Source organism: Plutella xylostella, chromosome 27 (assembly GCF_932276165.1).
Source record: "Plutella xylostella chromosome 27, ilPluXylo3.1, whole genome shotgun sequence".
Lineage (NCBI taxonomy): Eukaryota > Metazoa > Arthropoda > Insecta > Lepidoptera > Plutellidae > Plutella > Plutella xylostella.
In genome coordinates, this window is record NC_064007.1 from 3,502,968 (window position 1) to 3,529,861 (window position 26,894).

At 37.7% G+C, this 26,894-nt stretch overlaps 2 protein-coding genes across 8 annotated transcripts in view; one reads left to right on the forward strand and one right to left on the reverse strand.

Annotated features, from left to right (window-relative positions):
- Positions 1-8,270, reverse strand: part of LOC105387008 (transmembrane and coiled-coil domains protein 2) — a 40,797-nt gene extending 32,527 nt beyond the window's left edge. For 5 of the 7 annotated variants that reach the window (XM_048630834.1, XM_048630832.1, XM_048630835.1 and 2 more), the window contains exon 1: positions 8,073-8,270. The gene's annotated coding sequence lies outside the window, so the exon portion shown is untranslated. Of the gene's footprint in view, positions 1-3,972; positions 4,011-8,072 lie in introns of those variants that run through there. The other 2 variants (XM_048630836.1, XM_048630831.1) reach the window with 2 other exon arrangements.
- A 2,906-nt stretch (positions 8,271-11,176) lies between these two features.
- The window catches only part of LOC105393707 (dual specificity tyrosine-phosphorylation-regulated kinase 2), a 137,922-nt gene continuing 122,204 nt past the window's right edge, over positions 11,177-26,894 (forward strand). The window contains exon 1 of the mRNA XM_048630904.1: positions 11,177-12,326. Within this exon, the coding sequence (XP_048486861.1) occupies positions 11,544-12,326 (783 nt within the window). The 5' untranslated portion in view covers positions 11,177-11,543. The remainder of the gene's footprint in view (positions 12,327-26,894) is intronic.

Here is a 26,894-nt window from a genome sequence, read left to right on the forward strand (position 1 = left end):
AGTCCTATTTATAACGACTCAATAAGATACACTTACTTAAAGTAGCTTTTAGCTTTTCACTGTATAAGTTAACAAAATTTCAACAGATAAAAGACTTATAATTATAATAATTAAGAAACTAAAAAGTAGAAAACTGTAGTGGTACTGCTTTGTGATTTTCACGTCAAAATAACCAAAGAAATATATTGTTTACGAGTGCCGGCGCCGATAGCTCTTAGCGATAGCTCGACATGTGATACTAGATCTAGATCGTAAGTAGACAATAGACGTACGTACAAACAAGGCCTGGAGTAGACATAGCATCTATTGAACAGGATGATACCACTTACAACGAAACTGATACAGGACTTAAATACTTTGATGGAGTCAATCAGTAGATGTCACTGAGAAACATCTTATAAGAATGGATCATTTAATTTATTTACAACTTTTAAAATAGTATCCAAAGTTTTTTTTATGAATCACACAAAGCAGTTTCACCATATTTTCGCTCAGTAGACATAGGTATATATATATATATATAACCTTAACCTCACACAAAAAAAATCTACATCATCATTTCAAAAGTTATAGGTAACTTCCAAGAAGGCTAGGAAATGGACCGGTAAGTAGAAAAAACTTTGCCTCACTGGGAATCAAACTTGGACGGAAATGGACAGAGAGAGATCGATAAAGAAAGTTATTACTACTTGGAATACCTAAGCTTTTTTTAAGAATATTTTTGACTACGTTGCAGATTCTCTAACTCTGATTAGATTTTATTTATAGGTTGGAGAAAACCATGACAAAGGAAGGGTATTTTATATGGAAGCAGCCTATATTCAGCAGAAGCCTATTGCTCAAAGTTATGATAAATTGATAACTATCAATGTTTATAAAACAAACACATATATAATATCTGTTGAGATAGAAAACCAACGAAATTAAGAAGAAGACGCGGAAACGGTAAATATCCACCAAGGTCACATTTAAATACTAAATGAATATGATATCGACTCACTATTGGAAAAATCTTAAACATAAACCTTGGGAAACTATGAACTTACGTCCGAAGAATAAAAATATATTCCACAGTTTTTTTTTAAATATTTCATTTTGGTGATCTCTATGAGATGGGCAGTTTTACCTATGTTGGAAAATTTGCCAGGAGAACATTAGTAACAGTCGTAGTTGTATAAAAATATTAATCTGTCTATGAATATATACAATAATGTAGAATTAATAATATTTAAATTTCACTTCTAATGAACTGTATTTGCAGATTTTCGTTGCACAAGCCCACGCCAGCTACCTCTCAGATAACAATACAGACTCAATCATTATGATCTAATTGCTGCTTTCCTGTCACTATGACCCGTGGCTTATTGTGGACCTGTGTGTAGCAGCTGCTTCGCTCCGGAAATGTAAGATTCAGAGCAAACTGATGTTGTCGTCATTTTGTATATATGATACATAAATATATATGTTTTTGTATAATTTTCTTTCTTCTTTTTATTATTATGAAGAGGCTTAAACTGCAGTTATTTGGCAATTTTAATCAGCATAACGTCTATCGCTGCCTTTTGTGCGTGGAATGTATTTATGTATAGTATTAGGAGATACTATACAGTATACAGACACTGAAAACGCTCGCATCCCGATGCGTAAATTATCGCAACTTACACTCCAGGCACACATCATACAAATTGCATGACTATAATCATATTTAAGTGAAGGTACGTGATATGAAACGTAATAAAAAACTTTCACATGGCTAAACCCGCATTTAGCATGTCCATGCATTAGTTATTAGTTAGGTCTACCAAATGTGTACCTTAGTTTAGCAAATCTCTGCATTAGTAAAGGCAGTTCTGGCCGAGACCTTTCGTTTGTACCTATTTAATATTTTGCAACCCACTTGACCTAAGTTTACAGGTTAAAAAAACTCGAGTCTAGACTTACCTAAAGGCAGATATTTTTATCCCCGACCAGAGAGATATGTGTGATAAGTTTGACTTCTAAAATAGGGTTACTCGTAACTGGAAGGGATGCATATTCTTTGTTCATCAAAATTGTTGATCTAAGTTTTGAACTTGCAACGATCGAGCGATTTAAACTTTTGTAACATTATTATTGTTAGTTAATATCTACAAATATAAACATATTGTAATCTTTGTCGGAAATCATACGTGACCTGTGCCAATGATTGATGAATCATAAACTCATAATTTCACCCGTTCGCCTGTCTGTCTGTGAATAATACGATTGTGGCACGCCCGATTTAATATGTTTTAAATTCCAATGTGCGAATGAGATAATTATACTTGTTCTCGTATCTTGAAGCCTGAACAGTATGAGTTAAACACTGCCATGCCAGCAAAAAGCTGAAAATGACGGTAACCTATAAGTAATAAGTAAACATGTGAATTTTCCTATGTAAGAATCAAGGAAACGATCCTCTCCTTATAATGTAAATACAAATATGCTTTTCAAACTCCGCTATAGGTTGTAGACGTGAGGCAATGCATGGCGCAGCAAGTCTATGACAGCTGAAGCTGAAGTTATCAAGGTAGAAATGCATTCATTTCCAACAAAGTTTGCAACAGTTTCATATAAAAGATAGCTGTGCATGACGAACAGCTTGGTATACGTAGATACATTTAGGGCTACACTATGTATGCTCTATAACATCACATATGGCTATAAGCATCGGAAAAATTACGATTCAGCGTAAGGGTAAGCAACCGCTGCTATCTCTGCTAGTGAGTGATCCACTTAGTTGAACATGACTCTTCCCGAAAATGCCCGTTTGAAACCGACGACTATAGACTGATTACCTGAAAGTCGAGATATGGAGAGGCCAAGTGTGTCACAAGCGTGGTGGATGCACATCAACATAACTAGTGGCACCTTGGGCAGTCAGCAACAGAAGCTAATCCGACTGGCAAAGCTCTGCACCACGCTAACAAACCTAGTCTAGCTATAGCGTTATTCACCGACACGATAAGAAGTGGGACGAGAGATGTGAAACCGAAGACTGTCTTCATGTGGATGATGAGGGAGTGAGCAGGACAGGAGATGTGGAACCGTGGACACTGGACGTGGGTAGCTTCCATGAGCATGATGAGGGAATGATAGGATCTCGTGTACGGACATGGCGCGTGAGCATTGTGCAAGTGTTCGCGTATGATTCACGCGCACGAAGCGCAAATAAACAGACATGCGGTAAAAATAGGGCGTAGTTATGGTCATTAGGTATGAGTCGGTGAGGTGCGTTCCGTATATAATGATATCGATTCTGAAGGCGGAAATTTTAAATTTAGCGATGTCAAAACCTTAATTTCTTTGTTTAAAATTCGACTCTATGATTGTTTTCGTAAATGTCATTTTATGCTAGCAAATTTTTTAGTTTGACAGCGTTAAAATTAGAATTTCTGCCTTCAGAATCAACATCATTGAGTTTTTAAAGCACGACTAATAATAGTTTAAATTGATCGATATAGAAATAGAAGATTAAAAAAATATAAATTTCACATAAATTTTGGGGTCTCTTTCCAAGCCTCCTGTCACTGCAAGACATGGGCTTCCTCTAGATGGGCCTGTGTGTTTGCGCTATGCACGTCTGCCAACTCCCTATCACCTCAGATATACGCAATGTGCATGAGGTGGTGATGGTGATATTTGTTGTTAAAACGTAAAAAATAATATCAATTTTTTGTTGTCGGTTTCCACACGTCCTCGCCAAAATCCTTGAAGGTTCAATAGAAACTAGAAGGGCAAATAAAAGGTTATTTCTTATCTTCGGAAAAAATACTAGGAACGACCCAATCAGGTATAACATGGCAAACAAGTATTATTTACTGAAGGAATCCGTGTTTCACTTCTTATCAAGTGACTCAATTGCTATCGAACTTGTTCAATACTTCCAGCAACATTTTACGAGGCTAACCAAACGTATTGGGCGTCGTCTAGCTAGATGTGGCAACGACTTACGGCTGGTTTGTTTCCTATATCCGGCCTTTATACAGCAGCAGTGGACTGTAATAAGTTGCCCACTGAATGGAGAGCGTTACAGGTTAGTTTTCGTCCCAATCATCATAAATAAATAAATATGTGGGGACATCTTACACACGGCCATCCGACCCCAAGCTAGGCAGAACCTGTGTTATGGGTGTCGGACAGCTGATATATCTACACAAATACATAGATAGATAGATACTATAAATATAAATATCAACACCCAAGACCCGAGTACAAATATCTGTCCCAGCCGGGAATCGAACCCGGGACCTTCGGCTCAGTAGTCAGGGTCACTATCCACTACACCATTCGGTCGTCATCATCATCATCAGCCTATAGCAGTCCACTGCGTCCAGAAGGCCTCTCCCAAAGCACGCCACTGGATGCGATCTTTAGCTTACCGCGTCCAATCATAACCAGCCACCTTTCGCAAGTCGTCACCCCATCTAGCCGGGGGGCGTCCCACACTACGTTTGCCTAGTCGCGGCCTCCACTAAAATATATATATATCTCGTCCCAATAATATACCTAAACCAAAATGGAAGGTGGGTGGGAGTGAGGACCCTAGGTATGAATACAGCTTAAAGTTATCTGTAAATAGATTTAGTGATATTAAATCAGGTTATTCTGAGAAGTACTTCACAAAGGGTGTTATTACCGATAATACCGGTTGGATGTAATTACAGGCGGCGGCATGCGAGGCCGCGGAGGGTTACTGTAGCTTGAAAAAAACTGTCATACGATCGGTATTTATAACAGAGTCGCTATATTTCATTTCACGGGGAAAGACATCTGATACAAACAAAGCTACCCTTATTCGAAAGGGTTCTGTCAGATGTCTTTCCCTGTGAAACAAGGTGTATTCATAGTTTAGCAGAACAGCGGGCCGATCTTAACCGATCGAGCAGTGAAAGTGTCGCAAAATTTTGGCGCAGATCTAGTAACGCTAGATGGCGACTGTCCACCATTCCTCGAAACGGTGAAAAACTCACACTTCGAATTCAGAGCTCCGAAACGTTTTTCTTAAGCTAAAATAACCCGCGTGTCCCACAACGACAGGTAGTCTGGTGCATCCTAACTTAATAAAACTTATGAACGGCTGTACCGATTTTAATAAACTGAGAGCTTTGGAATAAATAAAATTTCGTCAGTTGACAGGAAAAACTCACCAAGTCCTCATTCATGTTTATTTGAATCTGATTCTACATTTCGATGCTATGGTGATTCAGACCGACAGCGTGATTTGTTTATTAAACTCATTAAGTACTTATTTGAAGATATTATGTGTGTTATTTTCAGTTGAAAATAACTGTTGATTACTGAAAAAACTAAGGCTAAGGCTAGACAGTGTTTGCAATAGAGTATGTTACACTATGCTATTGTATATTATTATTATAAAATCTAACAGTTACTGATTCATTTACTTACTTTGAATTTTAAGCAGGAAGTGGCCATTTTAATAGGTTTTTAGAGTATAGATTAACTATGTAATTAAATTATGTAAGAACAAAACATAATTATATGAGATAAGATCTTTATTCTATGGTAATAAGTACCTTTAACAGGAATCATTTATTCAGGTAGGTTCATAAAATTCTGTAAAATAATAATAACCGTAATCAAAAAAGTACGATTCAGCAAGGTCAAAGGTCAGTACTGAGTAATTTCAATGTCAAAGACATCACCTACCTACTTTAGTGTTTAAATATTCGCACACCGATCTTGAACTTGGCATAAAAGTAGGACTACATTCCTTATTTATCTACAGAAATTATTTGAATGGAATAATTATTAAAATTTAAGACAAAAAGTTACGTATTCTATCTATCTATGAAGTCATGAAAATAAAATGTGCAATTTTGCAAATACTTTCTTTCATTGTCAGTTATTTATCACTTAAAAAAAAATACCAATTCATAATCTCTTTTTTACATGTTTGTGCTTAAATAAAGCATGGATTAAATACTGGTTTAAACTAGTGTAGGGGTCACTTTTAACAACCGTATTTAAATCAAATTTTAAATACATTTTGTACTAACTGACAGACATTTGACAGGCTACTAAATATGTTTAGCGTTTGGTGAAATTCTACCTAAATGTAGCATTGTTTGCACACATAGGCTGCACTGGTTCAAAGGCCAAAGTCTCCAGTCTGCCAAGTGGACATTGCCATATATGCATTTCCTATGTGAATGTAGTATAAACTTGGACAGGCTTATTGATTGTTACTATATAAAACTAGATTATCCATTTACCTTGCCTGGTATGAACAAATTATAGGGTATTTATTGATTTTACACTAGTCTATAGATAGTGATTTCTTTTATAGCATTCTGTAGTTAGTATTTATTAGTTTTTTAATGCTTTTAGTTTAGTTCAGCAGGATCTTAATAAACATTAATTTTGTAAGTAACATTAATTACAAATGTGCATAACAGAGTGAAAGTTGTAAGAGAACTACACAATATAGAACTATAAACAAGTGAAGGCGCAATCAAAGTGGTGAACATTGGATGGATATAGTTTATCACATTCACACAAATTAAGATATTAGGTCAGACCCAGAAGGAGATGTTGGGATGACCTGAGTAGCTTTTGTAGAAACTGGAATGGAGTGTGCGAAACAAATATTAGATATCTTAAATTCTGAACTTGTGTGGGCCCACTTTCGTGCACCATAATAACACAGTAAGCAACATAAACTTTATCTTCAAAGACATCATATACTAACTCATAGAGATAATATCTAATATCAAAATTTGTACTTACAAAACATTGAATTTAAAATGTGATTGTAATTTAGGGGCTTATCTCATTATTATGTCATTTAGTGGTCCTTTCTATGTATATGTATGCGTATGTATGTATATTATACCTATCCAAATGTTTATTGCTCAGGGTTAGATGTAAATTACAATTTTAATTAGCCATGGCACTGATAGGGAACTATTGTATGCATAAATATCTGATCATTCAATGTTCTACTACAATTTAAACTTTAATATCATACTTAATGAACATACAGATTCAGGCTCGGTGTCTTTAGTGTGTAAATAAGTAAATAAATAACTTTATCTATCTACTTACTTACACACTAAAGACACCAAGCCTGAATCTGTATGTTCATTAAGTATGATATTAAAGTTTAAATTGTACTAAGTACAACATTTTTTTGTATATTCTCAGTATAAATACACTTGATTTGAACTACACTGCCGGGCAATGAAAAAGTTCCACTCAAAAAATTCTGACAACAAACGACCGCAATTTTTTCTAAGATATAATTTAAAATTGGGACAAAATATTACCGATTTTAGTTGGTTATATCCTAATGCTCTGATAAATGTACTTTAATGTTGCAGAAGACGGCATTAAGCTAGCATTTTCGGTTTAGAAGTAATTTAGTGCTTTTCTGAGTGGAACCTTTTCATTGCCCGTGAGTGTATTAACAAGACCAAAATACCATACACTTTGTTCACTTCCCACAAATGTTTTTTTGTAGTTTAAAGGCTGAAATGAGTCAGACCTCAAACCAGTTTGACCATTGTTTGAAATAAATCATTTCTCACACATAATTATATTATACAACAATATTCTGTAAATATTTATCAAACATATTGATGGAGAGATTGCAATAAGATCTCATTTCTGCATTTGATAGCCTGGCAAAGGGCCAAATATCACAACTTTTATGAATGCCTAGGCTGAGGAAGTCATCATAATGATTGGGAATCAAGTGAAGTCCCCCAAACCATATGCTAACAGGTTCAATAACATTTGTTAATGACGTTGCTGCTATTGTAAACTTTTTTATCATGCCGCTAGTAAATGAAAGTCCATCACTGCGGTTTCTATTGGAAACAATGGAATATTCTTAATCTGGTCAGATTGGTACGATTTCGGTAGATTAGAGGGTAGCAACGAGGTGATATCAAAGGAATACAACATATAACATCGTAATAACACAGTAGAAGCAGTAAAATTGTAAATAGTCAGTGGAATAACCGACAAAATTGTAAGGAAATAAAATAGAAAAAAACCTATGTTTCATTTGTAAAAAGGTAGGAACTTACGTGTTTCTGTAAATTTCACTCTGAAACTATATTCAGATAGGCTCCGTTCGCTATATTAGCGGCTCTGTATTCATATTTTCCACGAAAAGAACTAATAATCACTTCACAATCACAATTTGAATGACAGAAAACAACGGAATAGAAAAGACGTGTGCGGTGGGATGACCGGATGATAATGAAACGTTTCGGTTCTTCTATTCGTCACTAGATGGCGGTAACGGCGCATTATAACCATAGACAATAGAGAGGTATCAAGGAAGATCTAAACAAAGTGTGCCAAGCATAAAATATAATAAACATTTATTTTCTATGAACATATTCCATCAAAAAAAAAATTCAATATTATATCTAGCCTCGCTTATCTGTAATCCTAATACCCCATCCACACGCTCGGCGAACAATGGCAAACAGCAAACAGCAAACAGCAAACACTGACGTGTGGATGGGTGTTTGTCGTTGTTTGCCTGTTTGTGTTTGTGTTCGCCAGTGTTCGGCATCGGTGTCGGTTTTTCTTGCCAGATCAAAGGATGTTCGGCAAACAGTTTTCTACGTATCCACACGTCTGGCAGCGATCAGTATGCGCGCTGAGCTTGGAGGAGGCGGACGTATCAACTTGCTGCAATTTTTCGTTGACGCGCATTTTTTTTATGTATGTTCACCGATTACTCCGCCGTTTATGAACCGATTTTGAAAATTCTTTTTTTTTTGTATTGGGTTGAGCTCCCAGGTGGTCCCATTTTTTTCAGAATTTTATCTCACCCCTAAGGGTGGGTAAAGGGGTAAAAACATGGTATGAATTTCCATTTTGGACACATATTAACCGATTCTAATGAAATTAAAAACATAAATATAGTTCTTGTAACAAAAAAATATGATGGTGACCTTGAGCTGATCTGATGATGGAAACGGAAGGCAGTCAAGGGAACTCCTCAACAGTATATAGCAACTACCTCGTGTTTAGGCTTGAATGATTCGTATTGATTAGTAGGACTTTTTTGGTATCATTTGCATCTTACTTTTGATTAAAAATTATTGCAAATAAACTAAAAACTATAAAATAAAATAATAATAAAAAAAAAGAAGTCAGTTTTTTTATTTTTTTTATTATTATTATTATCGCCACCATTATTACACCATCGTCTTTGCTTTCTTCTTATTTTCCTTTTTTCTTTCTCTTGCTTTAATTTATATAATAAAAATATGTCAACCCGAAAGTAGTAGCTCGTCGTCCGCCGTGTTTGCCGGTTCGGAATGTTATGAGCGTTCGCCGAGCATGTGGATGGCTGTTTGTGTTCGGTGATTGTGGTTGGTGTTTGTGACTTTGTTTGCTGTTTGCCGTGTTTGTGACAAACAGCAAGCGTATGGATGGGGCTTTAGATTATACCACAGCTTCTTCCATCCAAAGGTTGTCTGGTTTGTAGTAGGTGGTTGTAGGTGGTAGAGATTTTTGTACTGTTTTTTTTTTAAATTTATAAGTTGTTTTTTGTATTATTTCCTTTTGGTGGAAATAAAGAGTGTTGTATTGTATATCACACTTATAAGTTAGTAGGTACGAAAGAAAATAAATCACAACTTCCGTTTGAAAGCGTATCACGTTTCACGCCTGTACTAGTTAATTCAAAATTTAGGAACCTACGATACCTCCCTAATACCCATTACTTATCCAAATTGTAGAAGTTTATTTAAAAAACGTAAAAACGGTCGTTTCTGAGAAATAAACTAGTAGTGCAAGTAATATTTATTTCCATGAAATAAACACTGTAGGTACTTTGTCTTTTTCACTAAATAATAAAAGGTTTAAGTCTATTCTATTCTATTCTATTCTCTGTGGGGGTGTAAGTACCTGCACCTGGCTCTCTCGAGTCATAGACTAAATACACTATTTTGATATTTTTTTTGATTTTTACTATTAGTCCATGCTCGAGTGGAACCTTTTGTGCATATCCCCAAGGTCTAAACTGCCTTCCTAAGCTTGGACCATTTTCCAGCACGCTGGTCCACTGCGGGTTGGTGGGTTCACATAATTATCTAGATGTGCTAAATCTAGATTATGAGGGTTTCCTCACGATATTTTCCTTCACCGTAAAAGCGATAAGCGAAAGATAGCTTTTAAGATAAATTTACGTTGGTCTCATAATAAAATAAATAAATTATACTTAAATCCTAACTAGTCCTAAATATCTTTAAGGGGCCGTCCATTAATCACGTGAGGCTCAAAGGGGGGGGGAGGAGGTACTGAAAACCTCACGAAACATCACGAGGGGGGAGGGGGGGTTCTCGTTAGTTAAAAATTAGGTATTTCTGAACAGATATTTTGCACGGCGCAAAAATTTTAACGATTTGTAGTATGACCTATATTTTTTCTAGTCAAAAATTGCCTTTACATAGACTTCCAAAAAAATACACGTGATCCAGGGGGGGGTTGGTCCCAAACCTCACCAAATATCACCAGGGGGGAGGGGGGGGTCAAAAAATGAGAAAAATGACCTCACGTGATTAATGGACGGCCCCTAAGTATTTATTTATCTTACTTACTTTGCGCATTATAATATTCTTTTTATTAGTTACTGTTACTCTTCCCCCAGCGTCCCTTTTACCCAACCTGACCTTCTATAATATTATAAATGCGAAAGTAACTGTGTCTGTCCTGTCTGTCTGTCTGTTACTCTTTCACGCCAAAAGTACTGAACGGATTTAAATTAAATTTGGTATATACTTACATATTATAATAATTATATGGTCTAGACCCTGACAAAGAACATACGCTACTTTTTATCCCGGAATTCCCACGGAAAAACTTTTTAAGGCGAAGCGAAGCTCGCGGGAACAGCTAGATTCTTATATAAACATAAAACTATAAATACCTACTTATGTTTGAAAAAAACCAAAGCTTTGCTCTAAAGCTTTTCGGATGAGAATCCGAAAATCTTAATAATGCGCCAAGCAAGACTCGTATTTGGCCGGTGTATTATTCTCTAAACTTATTTGCCATGCTGCTACGACGAGCGTGTGGCGGTAGCATGATTAGATCTTCCTACATAACCTCATAAATTGTCTATGGATCGTGAACGAGGCGCCAACTAGCGGCGAAATGCGGAGTTGTAGTGCATTGTGCTATCTCACTCGCTCTCGCGAGCTCAACGCGGTCGAACGGTTCAATGACTCTGGCGACCGGTTTCTATTTTCTCTCTGGTCCTGTCGTCGAGTAGCCCAGCAAGGGGGGTCTTTGTTTGCGTTTTTCGTTCGCGTCGTTCGGTATCCTCGCGCCAGCTCCATCGTATCGGTTTCTGTGACGGAATGTGCCCGCAACAGTGCAACAGCGGTTCTCAATCTCGTCGGTCGATGTGAGATGTCGGAGTGGCTCCGTCTAGTGCAAGTGCAGTGAGGTGCAGTGGCGGTGTTGCGTGCGAGCGAGCGTGGGTCGGCACGGCGACGGCGAGCGAGGTGCGAGGTGGCGCCGGGCGCGCGGCCATGACCGGCGACATGCCGCTGGGCAGCGCGCACGCGTTCGGGCGCGCGCTGCTGCGGGACGGTGCGCTGCCGCCGCTGGAGCCGGGCCCGCCCGCGCCGCCCGCGCCCGCCGCGCAGCCGCCCGACAAGCGCCCGCCGGCCGCGGCCGCCAGCCCCGACCAGGTCATGAAGCTCTACATGAACAAGCTCACGCCCTACGAGCACCGCGAGATCTTCGACTACCCGCAGGTGTACTTCATCGGCGCGAACGCCAAGAAGCGGCCGGGGCTGGTGGGCTTCCCCAACAACTGCGACTATGACAACGAACAAGGCTCGTATATCCACATCCCGCACGACCACATCGCGTACCGCTACGAGGTGCTCAAGGTCATCGGGAAGGGCAGTTTCGGCCAAGTAGTGAAGGCATACGACCACAAGAAGCGGGAGAATGTGGCTTTGAAGATGGTGCGTAACGAGAAGCGGTTCCACCGGCAGGCGCAGGAGGAGATCCGTATCCTGGAGCACCTGCGCGACCAAGACAAGGACAACTCTATGAACGTGATCCACATGTTCGATTCATTCACGTTCCGAAACCACACGTGTATCACCTTCGAGCTGCTATCCATAAACCTGTACGAGTTGATAAAGAAGAACAAGTTCCAGGGCTTCTCGCTGCAGCTGGTGCGCAAGTTCTCGCACTCGCTGCTGCAGTGCCTGCACGCGCTCAGCAAGAGCCGCATCATACACTGCGACATGAAGCCCGAGAATGTGCTGCTCAAGCAGCAGGGACGCTCTGGGATCAAGGTGAGTCAATACATTCACGTTTTATGTAAAGATAACGAAACGTTTATTTGACACATAGACAGCAATAACAAAAATATACATACAAAATGTAGCCATATTTGTGTCCCACGGCTGAGAAAATGGCCCCATGCTTTCAAACGAAAAAAAAAAAACCACATAATCTTCATTGTACATTTCTCCTGAAGCTAATTCAGCGACCTAATAATAATACTTTCCCTGCTAGGTAGATATGTCCTAAATCATTTAATACATGGTAAATCTTTGAAGTCTTTTGGAGACTAACCATTTAGCCACACAAGCCAAGATTGATTGAATAACCGTTAGCTACTGTTAAGCTTGATTAGAAAGTGTTATCACTGTGATAGTCTTAATCAAAACATTATCATAATCACCTACATTCGGTGGAGAAAATCAATAAACTGCGTTTTGGTAAACAAACCGAGTGTCGATCAGCTGACCACACCCGACTTTCTCGCGTTCGTCTTTTGTCTATTACCAAGTAAATATGGATAAAGATAAAAGGTGTTCATTTGGTGTCCAGCACCACATACCTACCACAAATACACAAGACAACGAAATACAATAGAAAATAAATAATAATAAAAAAACAAAAGAGCATACAAGTATAATTACCTATGATGAGATTTATAAGTGTTACCTACCTCGATTCTAAACCTTCTACCAATATGTAATGTATTATTTGTACTAATCCCATGATAAGATTAAACTGTTCCATGCCATCTTTGTCCCAATTTCTACCTATGATTACAATTTTCGGCATTATTCAGCTGATAAGATACGGTATCTCTAAAACATTCGTTAACCCAGGCCGGTTTCGCTAGCCATCGAACTCAAACGATTACTGAATCTATTTTTAAAATAGTAACAAGTCGAACATCCCGAGATACTCCCAGGCGGGGCAACGAGTATTTACGTCAACAGACATCCGCGTGGACTGCCCCAAAAACATGTGTTGGCTGAATGGCTGTGAAGTCAATGTCATTGAAAAAAAAACGCTATAAAAAGTAAAAAGGCCTAATCACTTCGCATTCGCAAAAAAGTTCAACCTTCACCAAAGTCATGGTCGAGGAGAAGGGTGATTTCCTAAAACAAATAGCAACTATCTATCTAGGAAGCCAATCATAACCTAAATAGTGGATGAGACCCATGTTTTCACACAGAATTCCGAATTGCCTGCAGCCATCAATCAACTAGACGTGTTTTGTTTTAATTAACGTTCGTCCATCACTACACGTCGAGTTTCGAACTTACCTTTAATTTGAATACCGAATCGAATTAATATCTAAGTTGGTTTCGTTCTGATCATTTGAATAATTACTATACAATCATTACCAAAGAGGTAGGTACTTTTAGTCAAGTTCACACGACACAATCATCCATGATAAATGATAACCATAATCGTGATTCAAACAACACGAATCTGTAGGCTCAAAGTGAATGCACAACAAATTACGAAAAGTTGTTATTCATACCTGCGCTTTGTGGTAGTTTTCATCACAGTGCGGTTAACGCTGCAAACAAAAGCACGTTCGTAACCCAATTTTACAACGCTGTGAAACACAAGTGCATCAGTAGGGAAATAACTTTATAACGTAACCGGGCTGTTTTTTTTGTTTAATCAGTAATATTCATATAAATACCGAGCCCACGGGCGTAATTGCGTAGGAAAACGAGATATAGGACCGATAAGATAGCGCTTGGCTACCAGTTACCCACTCATTGGTGGGCGACGATGGTTTCTAATTGTACTCCCTGAAATAACGGTGAAAAAACACGCCGCATCATTGCACAAAGCAGAATGAATTTTCATTTCTCGCATTCGTCACGTATGGCTAGACGAGGCTAAAATGCGAAAACCGCTGCAATACAATAGGTACCTACACGTTGTACAATGCACGATGTTGCTACTGCCAAATACGGCATTAAAGTTGCTCTTTCGTCATTTCTAACGGTATATTTTTATTGTTTTTAAGAATTAAGATACGCCGGTTATGGACATGGCAGTACGAAATTGAAACGTTCTTAATAACTTTAAAAGCCAGAGCCCAGTCGAAATAAATATTATATAATACCTACAGTTTATTTATAGTTATTTTAGTTTTAAATAGCAGAAAACATCGCATGACGCAATGGCTGCTCACTTCTAGCAACCCAAAGGGTTTACGTTATGCAAAATGCTCGTTTTTACTACAATCGTAGGTATCCGGGCCGTAGAATCAATACGAGTGTATTTGTTTGAGAATATCGGGTTTCGTGTCTATGTTCCAATGCCAGTTATTTCTGACGAGGCGGCCTGTCGGTAAGGCTGTAGTCCCGAGTCACGCGATGTCAGCTTGCAATATTTAGTGGGCGACATCATGAGGCGTAATTATTCGAAGATCTCAGTTATTTTGGTGACTTATTCTGACCAAGTCCACCATTTTGTTAAAAACAAACATACATTTTTAAAATAAACGACCACGAATTTCTGTCTACTCAGTTCGGGCCCCAAAAAAACATCTGTTAGAGCGTCCCCTGACAAATAAGAGTAAATAAATATACGTGTATTCCCTCAGCCACCTGCAACAAAGGCGACCAGGTAACTTTATAAATAACGCAGGTACAGGACTGCCCGAGACTGGTTTGGTAACAAAAACGGGAGGGCAGGATCGCCCGGACCATAGACTAGAGAAGTGAACACTGCCAACAACTCTCATAGCCGTTTTCTTCAACAGCTGATTTAAAAAAAAAGTTAATCCCACCTCTGATCTCTGTTGTCTATAGTTTTAAACTTTCTCGCCATTTTGTGGCGTAAAAAATGACATGAATTTATTTTTAATGACGCACGGTTATTAATAATTTTAATAGTCCTAAATCTATCAGTGGGCGGTCGTGAATACGTCGCCACGCTTTCTTGATGTCACACTGACCTTATTTTTTGTTTATAATAATGAGTATAGGTAGGTATCGTATGTCGGTAACTATACGGATTAAATATTGCAAAAGAACTGTACTTTTGCGTACTGGTTTTTAAATTGTGTCGCGTCCCAACAGGTGCAAGTTGCTCTCAAGGTTGCTATTGCAGTTTTTTTTTGTCTGTCGTCGTTATATTATTAAACGCATATGAGCGTCTTGTTTGTAAAGCTGTGTTTAAACTGCAACTTCATACAGAACTTATATTGTTCCTCCTTTGCTGTGCTCCTTCCTTTTAAATTATTTATAATAAATTACTTTCATTTTTTCAACGGTAAAGCCATCATTAGCTTCATCATCATCGTTGATCATTCAAAAATCCATACAGTAGCTGATATCGACGTCATAATAGCTATCTATGGCTGCCTGCATTATGCTTGATTAATTATATGAATTATAAAAGTATGTTATGCATAGAGTAGATACACTACACCTAGGGAGTAAAATTTTGACCAGAAATGTCTTAGATATATTTTACTTCTTTAGAACAAACATAGACTCTAGCCTAACTACCTGAAACAATAAAATTACCGGCAGAAGTGCTAATACCACTTAATGTCTGCGAAATTACGTTGTAACCCAATGTTCTATTGTGCCCAGCGAGGATAAGCCCAAACGCCTAATTAATTTAATACAATTAATAAACAGGTACCTAGGCCCACTTCCAACTGGATTAGCACGAAACAAAAGTTTCAATGAAATTCAGCGCTTAGCAAATCCAGGTGCCGTTTTGTAATAGGTACATACTTCGTAGACTGCTTACTAATTTCCGGTACAAATGAACTGTCTGTGAATGTAATAAATTTATGCGTTGTTACATATTTTTAGATACTGTATTTCGTACTGTATATCTTTAGACTAAAAGTAGCCTCTGTGACACTCACAAATAACGTGGTTTTCTATTGGTAAAAATATTTTAAATATCCATACACTATAGTATCCCAAACGTCGTGAACAACTTTAGTCTAGAAACACTACAGCGTAGTAACTATCGAACAATACATGTAAATATGTATAAATTCTAGTCCCGACTTAGTCTTGTAGTTATCTATCAACAACATAAATAATTTATATTAAAAGCGTGCCTTCAATATTTATCAAGTAATATGTATGATGATGTTGTCTTACTAACAACGAGATCTTATTGAAATGAGCTGGGAGGTCACTCTTTATAACGAAAAAACTAAGTGTCGGAGCGCTGCTACGCGAGCCACGACTCTATCTCGTTGTATTAAACGTGCCGATTGCACAAGACCTTACGTTCGTTAGTTTTTCGCCAGTATAGAGTAACCCTCCTGTTTCTGCGCACGAGCACTGCACGAGTGGTGTTTCGTGTTACGTTTGATAATATAATTTATAATCTATTAGGCTTGTATATTTCTGTACAGTTCTAGAAATTTATAATAGAGTTAGTTATCGTACCTGTTATAGCCAAAAGTCATAAACTAAGAATTTTCTGTTTCCGCAAAGATCGGCTATATAAGTCATCTTAGGGCGCACTCGCGCCAACAGAACTAGGGGTCGAAGTGGTCGCCATGGCCGAAATCGGTCGGACCAATCATCATCATCATAATAAATAAAAGATTTAGTAAAGTTTTTAAAAATATATGTATATCTTTAGTAAATTAACCAACTGACAGCCAGACAAGACAAGCTTTGTCAACACGTTTTCTAAGCCACACGTGTTTTATGAACATTATAATTTATTTATAACGATATCAAGTAGACATTCTATACATAGAGGGACATTCAATCATTATTATTGCGTATATATTTATAAATATATCCTACATTATAGGCATATAGGTATATATACACGTATATATATTATTATATATAATTGCGTTAATTGAATACGGAAGCTACTTAACACTAAGGTCAGAGTGCTTAACCTTGTGACTATAGCTTTTGCATGTGGTTTGGTCTGAAGTGTAAACGTACAATTTTGCATGTAAATGTGTACACCATTTATAACGTTTTCTTATCTTGATGCAATAAGGTAAGGGGTGTTAACGTGTTGTGAATTAAATGTGCTCAGGCAAATTTAAAATGATGCGCGAATTATGCAAGCTACTGAAAATGTTTAAATTTATATTTAGGTAAGGACCCTAACAAGAACTAGGAATGTCCTTTCCTTTCCATCTACGTCATGTTCTCCTCTGCCCATATTTTGTTATTTGTTAAAATATTGAAAAGAAATTCTAAATAAATTAATCTAACACATTATAATAGAAATAAATGTTTTCCATGCACCGTTTTTCACACATAAATCATGCAAATTATAAGCGGTCTTTAACTTGTCCGCATTTGGACTCGGCTCTATTCCGAATCGATCCATATTAGGCGGATGGATAAAATTGAGTTTATGTTAAGATTATATTTCTCTGAGCATACAATTCAAATTAGTTTTTTTGGTCCAGTATTATTTGGCCAGGTGCTTCGTCAAAGTCATGGTATGTGTGATGATGGGATTAGTTATCTGTCGAATGAGTCAAAATGGCAGCTATGGCTTAGCTTTTTATGGACCAGCTAAGTACCTACCTACAAACCGTGTGATATATTTGTTTTAAGATACATTTAAATAAAGTTAATTTGGATCGCTCAGCAAAGTACATGTTGAAGTTCCGGCTTCGAGTCTAGCGACTGTATGTATAAATTTTTATTTTATTCTGTCTTTAATACATATGGCTTTAATGTATACACCTCTACCTACCCTATTATGGCGAACTATTTTCGATACAGCATACAGTTAGCAGTCAGGCTGCAACAGACGTCTCGTTACATTAAAAATATCGATTGCATTTGCATGACAAGTCTCCGAAACTTCGTATGTCGTGAAGCAACAGTAGCCCCCCTATACTTCGCTAGGTGACTAAACTCTACAATACAAATGTTATTGTAAAACAATACTGGTCATGTTTTCCCTTGATTTCCTGCAATCATTATTCATTATGCACTTGGCCAGTCATTTGTTTATTAATTAAGTGGTCTTTACTCACTAAGGTGGAGGTTTACGCATACTGGCCAGTGATGTCTTAACTGCATTTTCTTATTCAAATTCATTTATAAATAACTGTGTGTACGTCAATGTTCTTTTTATGAGGAAGTAGGTCGGGTTATTATATTATAATTTTAACATATGACGTGACGACTTATATTGATTGCAGTTGCTAGTGAGCCCCGCAAACGTTGGTGCTACTCCTTTGTATTTTTTTTATTTTTTCCAGTATTTATTATGTGCAATTTTTTGTTAACACAAAACGTATTATAGCGTATGGGATGGGAATAGGTACGTGTGTGAATTACTGTGAATATAGAACGTTTATAATTTTAAGCGCGAAAGGTTACCGAGCTATGAATAATGCAAGCTCCACTTAAATAAATATGTTAGCAACATGAACACGGCATTTATATGACTGCATTAAAAAAACATTCGTTTACAGTTGCACTATAATAAAAATGTACTCAATAAAAAGTCACGCGTAAAAATGCATGTATATGTATGTATCATATTATACAGTACCTACAGATTAGAGAATATAGGCCGGTGAAAATATTTGAACTAAGCAAAATGACTGATAATATTGACAATAGAGCAGAATAATGGATGTGTTTCATTAAACCACTTCACCTTGTGTTGTGTGGATCGTTAGGTAAATAAAAACCCTGACATATATTCTTCTTAAATTAGGTATTGTATCTAAAGCTGGCGACTGACATTGAATTTTAGCTCGATATAAGCACGTTTCATAATATTCGACGTCGATAAAATCGTTTAATACGCGTAACACCAATCGCAGCGCCGTATTTATGGCTGATCGCGGTATAAAGTGACGTTTGTCTACTTTGATAACAAACCCGTGCTGCGGCAGCTGCTCGATAACTATACAGCTCGAACCAATATTCAATATCGATCCACCTAAATGTTATATACCCCATTCTGAAGTAAGTACTCGTCTCGATGGGCTCTTATACGGCCCACTAGCTCTACTTCTACTGCTAGACTTCAGGCAAGGTTTACCGGTTTACCATATTATTAAAAGAAAATAAGTTTTAAATATGTGGTGGTTAGTATATTAGTATGCCCCAGAAAATTTTAATAAATAAAATAATTTATAAATAATGCATTTTTTTTGTATTAGTGATTTGTTGTGTATGTAAGCGGAACAAATTAACGCTTTATCTATCTATTTCTAAAATTCCTAACTACTTGGTCTATGATCTTCCTTACTGTTGCCATATCGTAGAATAATAGCTGAAGAAAATAAATTGAGATGTTGAGACTGAAATGAGGTCGCAATTGTCTCCAGTCGGACTGCTAGCTATAATAGTTTATCGATTAAATATTTTCCAATCGTTTGCAATGTGGCCATAGAGGACATGTTAGTCGAAGACATTCATCATCATCATAGGCCTCGGCAAGGACCGCCGGACCGCCTTATGTTTTTTTGCAGAACTCTTCTACGTAGCTACACCATTCCACTTCCATAACTTGTCGCTATTCATTCTGAAATTACTAATTTTAGTTAAGTATTTCAATTAATTATATTAAAAAGAATTACTTAATTCGAAGACAAATCATCAAACGTACAGTAACCCCGACCTAAGTATCTTAATTATCTCTAATGCAATTTTAATGAAATATTTACCGGAGATTTGACCTACTTGAATTGTTGATTGTCTGTAGTAAGTTTTCTGATAAGATACTTCTGGATAGTAGTCACACTGTCAGAGGTATATGTATTTTATTTTTTATATGGTACAATAATTACGTATTTAGCTTAGGATTTATGGACATTGTTGAATTTAACAAATACCCAAATAAATTGCCGAATCCAGCTAATATGGGCCAAGTCTTACGAAAAGCGAAGTGTTTCTGCGGATGGCAATTGGGTCAATTGCCTTTAGATCTTAACACATTAAAACCTCCCAGAGGGAGATAGGTCAGCTATCCCTAAGATAGGCTTTATATGGAAGTCACGTAAAAGTACTGCTACTTACATGATAAAATATATATTATTATGTGCATATTGTTAATGAGACAAATTTAAATTATACTAATCTTATTTTTTCGCTTTACTCGACTTATCTTTTCTTATGTTAGATTTTTACCTCATATAAACATAATAAAAAATAATAATAAGAAAAATAAAAAAAATACACAAATATGTCACTCGTTACATAAAAAGACAATAAGCTCTCCCTTTTGGCCGATGCCCATGGGGATCAAGATATTTTACCAATATTCTCTCCGCATCATGAAATTCTTACAGCTGATTTAAATCGAGATTCGAGCTAATAACAAGGAAATGCGTTTAAGCTTTAAAGACTAGAATGTAGGGCATCGTGCCAATTGTTATGACCTAGGTTCCGAGCCATGCTGTTAACCAAAGAGCTGACTTAATGAAATGTCGAGGTACCCTCGATTGTAATGTGATGTCTGGTGTACAATGTACATTAACTAAAATATTTTTCAAAGCATGTGGCAATAGCCATCGACTGCGACAATATGCCGACACGGCCACGGTAACGTGTGCACGCTTCCTAATGCAATGTTCTTTGTAAACATATCCATCCTATTGCCATTCAATATAATACTCCATTTTTATTTGATTATGTATGTATCAGTACAATTGTAACCTAGTATGTATAAAAAAGGTCTATTAAGAACGGTTGTAGATTAATCAGACTTACCAGACAGCAGACAGATTTGAAGTAATCGTCATGTTCAATAGGTCCGTTCATTCTGAACCGGAGTCTATCCAGTCCAGGCTGATTCATGAAGACAAACGTTGCACCAGACCACAAGTCACCACCCACTCGCGACATGCAACCGGCGGGTAGACGCAAGGCCACCGCGATTTGGAAATAAACGTGCATTGTACTGTGTCTAATGCTAAATTTATAATTGTCCCTGTAGCAATAATCTTTGCAGTGTGTCGGTGACATGCGCAAGAGCTGGACTAGGGTTTGCCTTCGAGCTAAAAGGTATGCCAGATCCCTATGAACGTTGTCAGTTTCTGACTGCCCAGGTTACGCTTGACTATGCTGCATTCTTTCTCTTTCCTTGGTTTTTACAAGGAATAATCGGTTGTTGTAGCCCTAGAAATGTGTCCACGTTACGATGGCCATATAAATCAATCACCGTAATATGTATGTATGTATGTATGTGGGGACATCTCACACACGGCCATCCGACCCCAAGCTAGGCAGAACCTGTGTTATGGGTGTCGGACAGCTGATATATCTACACAAATACAATAGATTTTTAGCCTCAAAGTGCCTCGATGTAAAAACTTTTCCGCTTGAAAAACCACTATCGGTCCAGAGCGAGTGTCGGGACCGTGGTCAGTAGCTAACAGGGTTTACACGCGACTTTAATGAAATAAAACCTTTTTCCGATGACTTTTAAAGGCTTCATCAAACAGTGCTCCGTGTTTTCACGTTTAAAACGAGTAACCGCGGAGCCGAGCCGTTTGTAAATAAAACGGGTAGCGCCCACAACCTCGCTCGCCTTCCAAAGCTCTTAAGGGTTTCCCCACTTTCCTTGCAATCTTTGCGGAACTTGACCTAAAATAATTTTGCATTTATATCATTTACCGCCAAAAAAACAAACATAAATAGGTAGGTAAGCATGGATTTATGTAACTACTCACCGATAATGATCTAAGTTTAAATAAGAATACGTTATACATTTAAAAAATGAAGTCCGAATGACGAAGATAGCACGTGGACATAGACAACGTGTGTGGCTGTTTCCACTTGACTCCAGACTATAAGTGCGTATACCCGACCAAGTTAAGTAGGTCATCCTGGTACCCAGGAGAACATGGGAGGCGATCGATTGCGTACAACGCACACTGTGTCGCAAGCGGGAGGTTATTACCCCCCGCCAGTGTTTGTTTTGGGTACGGTGTAAGTGGGCCTGTTAACAGGTATAGTCTGTTTTATGCTCGCCTGGTAGTTTTGATTGAATCTGTGAGCGTCAAGTATTGATTTGACAAAGTCAAAGTGGATTGTTTCGCTTGGGCAGTGCTTAGAAGCTAATGATGACATGGGGTGGAAACTTTCCATGATCAAACAGAATGTTTTCTAACTCGTCGATGCAAAATAAATGCTACGAAGAAGAAAACGGCAACTCGGTCTATTTTCGGCACAGTTTATGACAAAGCTCAGTTAGTTCCGTAGTTATTTATTGCGTCGTTTGGCAAAGAAACATACAGCCGGCGAATGAAACTTTTTATGTAATATAAAAGAACTTCTGACATGCAGTTCAGAAGTCTATTGCAACAGTCCTCTTGAGTTTAATTATAGCCGTGTAACCCAAATACTTGATCTGAATTGCATCTAGCCGGTTAACTACCTCTTTACTTGTTTAAAAACACGACTGCTAAAACATGCAAATAAATAATTTTATAAACCGTTGACTTCACAGGTTGATTTAAATCTGAAGGGTTATTGAATATAGTATTATACACACACGTACTTTTATATTAGTACCTACCTACTAATAGAAAAGTACGTGTGTACAAATAATATACTACTAATTGATTATAATAAAAATCAGTAAATCTCGAGTGCCCAGGAACACCCTATCCGTATGAAACTCATCCAATGATTCCAACTCAGCAAAAACTTAAAATTAAGTAACAATCACCTTTGAATTCTACACCCGCGGTAACCATTTAAAGGCTAAAGAGTCTCCAAATAATTTATTCAATGCCGCGACCAATCCAGCCAGAGTGCTTCTCAACATTCCGCCTCCTCCGCTGAAGATCCACCGGAGACCGACGAGCACTCCATCCCCAACCTTGGAGCGTTGCCAAGCGCAGCGAGGAAACCGAGAATCGCACGAAAGAATTATTGTTTCCAATCCAACAATGAAACGATTTTCCTTCAAAACAATAGCGGCGAAACCCGCGAAGTATTCTACCATCGACCGCATCGCCGATTCGAAGCCGTAATGGAATTGTTGTCGAGTCGTTTTTACTATGTCGTGTGTATTCGAATAGAGTAAGTTGTGGGCTGACGATCCTAGAATCGCCTGAGCTTACCCTTTCTTTCTAAGCATGCAAGCTCGTGTACTTTGAAATATGTCGACGCGTATGTTATAATTTTTGCCAGGCACACGGAGGGTTCCATTGTATTTTTCATATGTCACACTCTCATACGTTTCCAGCTTTTGTGTCTATTGTTGCTCGTATATCTAATATAAGTGGAATGTCTTTGTCCGTTAGTTTTGCACATGTATGTCGCGACACCTGACCACCATCAGATAAGTATTGGAACTTTAATTGCGAGTGGCTGAGAATCACGTTCCATTTTTATGTTGTGATAACTCATATGCAGCTGCGTCCGAGCGATATCTCTGGGAAGGTCTCAATGTCAGCGCGTATTCTCGCGCCGGTGTGGCAACCAAGTTGCGTACTCACAATGCAAATAAACTTTTTTTCAATTTAGAACTCCTCCCACGGGCAGCGGAAAGTGGGTTAATGCCACACGGTCTACAGTGGGTCGGCGAGTGCGACTTGAGGCGACGGCGACGCATCATTATGCCTACTATTCACTCCGAACAAAGCGATACGGACATTATTCTACGGAGATCTCAACCACGTGGCAACCACGAAACTCGCGGCCACTTTCGCCGCTTGCGCAATGGCCGCCCGTAATGTTTGTGTTCAAAAATATATTTTTCTTTCAATTGCATAAATTAACACTTTCACGCCTTTTTCACGTTACCTAAAGGTTTTGTTCGTAACACTTTCCCTTGAGCGACAAAGCTTGCGGCCGGTTAAGGAGCTAAAATACGTCGGAAGGCCATTTTTAAATAATTAGCGACGGAGAAACCGGCGGAATCAATAAATTTATTATAATCGTCATTTCCACGCGTGCCAATATGTCTGCGCGCGCACATAGCAATTGTAGGTACATAATATATCTACAGTCAGCTCAATTCAGACTATACGTACGTACATAGTGGGTTTGATGCAAAAATCTGCAATTAAAAAACTCCGTTAGGTCTTATTTTCTTATTTTTTTGCAAATGACTCATCTGAAACTGTAAACTAAGTATAAAACTTTCACATCTGCTTTGTACATTTTAAACTCGAGAGAATTATTTTACACTGTATAATTTAGAAAACTTCTTAACTTGGCGTTATTTTAAGTAACGTATAGTAGTATAATAGGCTTATCTGTTGGCTTTAATTAGTTTTACCATGATTTATAGGAAGTCGTACCCTGAGAGATTGTGATAAAGCCTTCTTGCCTCGTGTTGTGTTGAAGGAATCGTTATTTATTTAGCTTCAATTCGTAGTCACGAGTAGTCACGACCGACTACTGAACATCAAGGCTGTGGCTGTTACTAGATGATTACTATTTATTGCTTCTAAAGCTAGTAGTGCTCAGTTGAAATCTTCATTGAAAGCCATTTTAGCGTAATCTTTTGTTTTTTTATTTTCAAAGCGTATTATTGGTGCGCCAAATGAAGGTTAAATAAAAATGATGGAATGATATTTGTGTTCGTATTTAATGAATTAGGTTGTTCCAATTAGTATATTTTGTAAAATGATAGTATATTACCTACAAGATATAATAATAATGTATATTATTCCTGGTATTTATTTCAAAGAACAACTAGTGTAATTAAACAACTTGTATGAAATTGTATGCTTGGTAGCGTTACAAAAATAGACCCCTGTGCTAAGACCTTGGGAAAGGTGGATCCCTAATAACCTAAGCTTTGTGCAAATACAACCCGAGAAACTTACGTAGAGGTAAGTTTGAAGTTGTATAACTTTACACATTAGTAAGTAAACACATCTAGAGAGTTTACATTAGGGGCTGTGGCAAGCCCTAGGGAGATGACTGCTGAAGAATTATATACGTAACTTGCTCAATTTACATAGTGCATAGTGTATATTATTTATGTAAATATACTCGTATATGGAACAACGATGTTAATTTCAATTACAAAGACAAACAGAATAAAATATGATAGCCAAAAACAGATACGGTATAATAATTATGTCATTCAAATTGTTAAAGTATTTCTCCAGCTGAATCCCAAATGCAGTTCTCTTAGTTCTATGAAGTAAGTAATTAGAAATTCAGAGAATTAATAGCTCTGCTTTTACAAGTATAATCCGCGTATAGTAAGTAGTTAAAGCTAACTTCGGCGTAGAAAGTCGTTCAAAACTTAGCTAAAGGTAGAACTTTCAGCTAAGGCTAATTAATAATTAAAAAAAAAAACTGTTGAATGGTGATTTCCTAAAAGACCATACGTTGTGTATTTTTAAAATAAAGCTTTAAATTCCAAAAACACGCATGTGTTACTACATCATCACGACCCATTACGTCCCCAATGCTGGGGCACGGGTCTCCTTCCAATGAAGGAAGGGTTTAGGCTTAGTCCGATGTGTTACTATAAATTGACTTAATAAAATCACGCAAACAGCGGAAATAAAACTATGAAAGTGGAAATACCAACCATTTTTCCTGTGAGAACAAAAACTAGATCGGCTAATTAAATTCTTGACTTGAATCATTTACAAACAATTTAACAGTGTAACTGTTAGTTACTTCTATTAGTTGTGTTCTTTCATTTTGAAACAGACTGCTATTCATTTTAAGCTATGTCTGTTGAAAAGAGTTTGTAAACGCAACCAACAGTTTAGTTTTTTCTATTGTCTATTGTAGATTATTTTGTCAATAGACTTGTCACTTAGTACTTCCACCAATACCCTCCTGTGTCGTGTGAAAACTATTCTTCAATATATCTTTACAATCCTTTTAATCCACTGGTTTTACTTATAAAACCCAACAGGTTATGGGCCCAGGACCATTTGGTAGTAAGATTTTTGAAATATCACACGAAGTATCACAGATTGAAAATTTGTCCGGGAGCCGAGGCCGGCCGGCGCAGTTGTTATTGTGAAAACGAAATTGTTAAAAAACTAAACAATGTCGATTTCGAATTTAGCCTTTAGAGAGCAGTTGCATGGCAATATAAAACTAGCCAGCGAGACTGTGGAGGCAAAGTTGCTGCAGGATGACCACAGACGGGAGGACAATCAGGATACTACATCAGCTTCGGCACTGGTGAAAAAGTGCTTCACGTGCCAGGAGGCTGGTCACCTGATGCGGAACTGTCCACTGGTGACGTCTGGAGGGAAGTCGGGGCAAGGCGAGGACAAGGAAGGAAGCACAGACCATTCAGCTCTGTTAACGGCGCTAAGTGTTAGTGTTGTGAGTGAAAAACAGTGGTATATTGATTCAGGCGCGACGAATCACATGTGCAATGATCGGTCAGTTATGTACAACTTTGTATCGGATAAACCGGCTACTGTGAAGATCGCAAACGGAGACTGTATCAATACCGCGGGAATGGGTCAGGTCAAGGTGCAACTTAAGGGTGGTTGCTTAAGGACGATAAATGACGTCTATTTTGTACCACAACTAACCACAAATTTATTGTCGGTGAGTGCAATGACAAGAAAAGGCCATAAAGTTGTATTTACTAAAGAGCATTGTAAAATAACTAATGCTGACGGTGAGTTTCTAGGTAGCGCTACTCAGATCAATGGTGTTTACCGG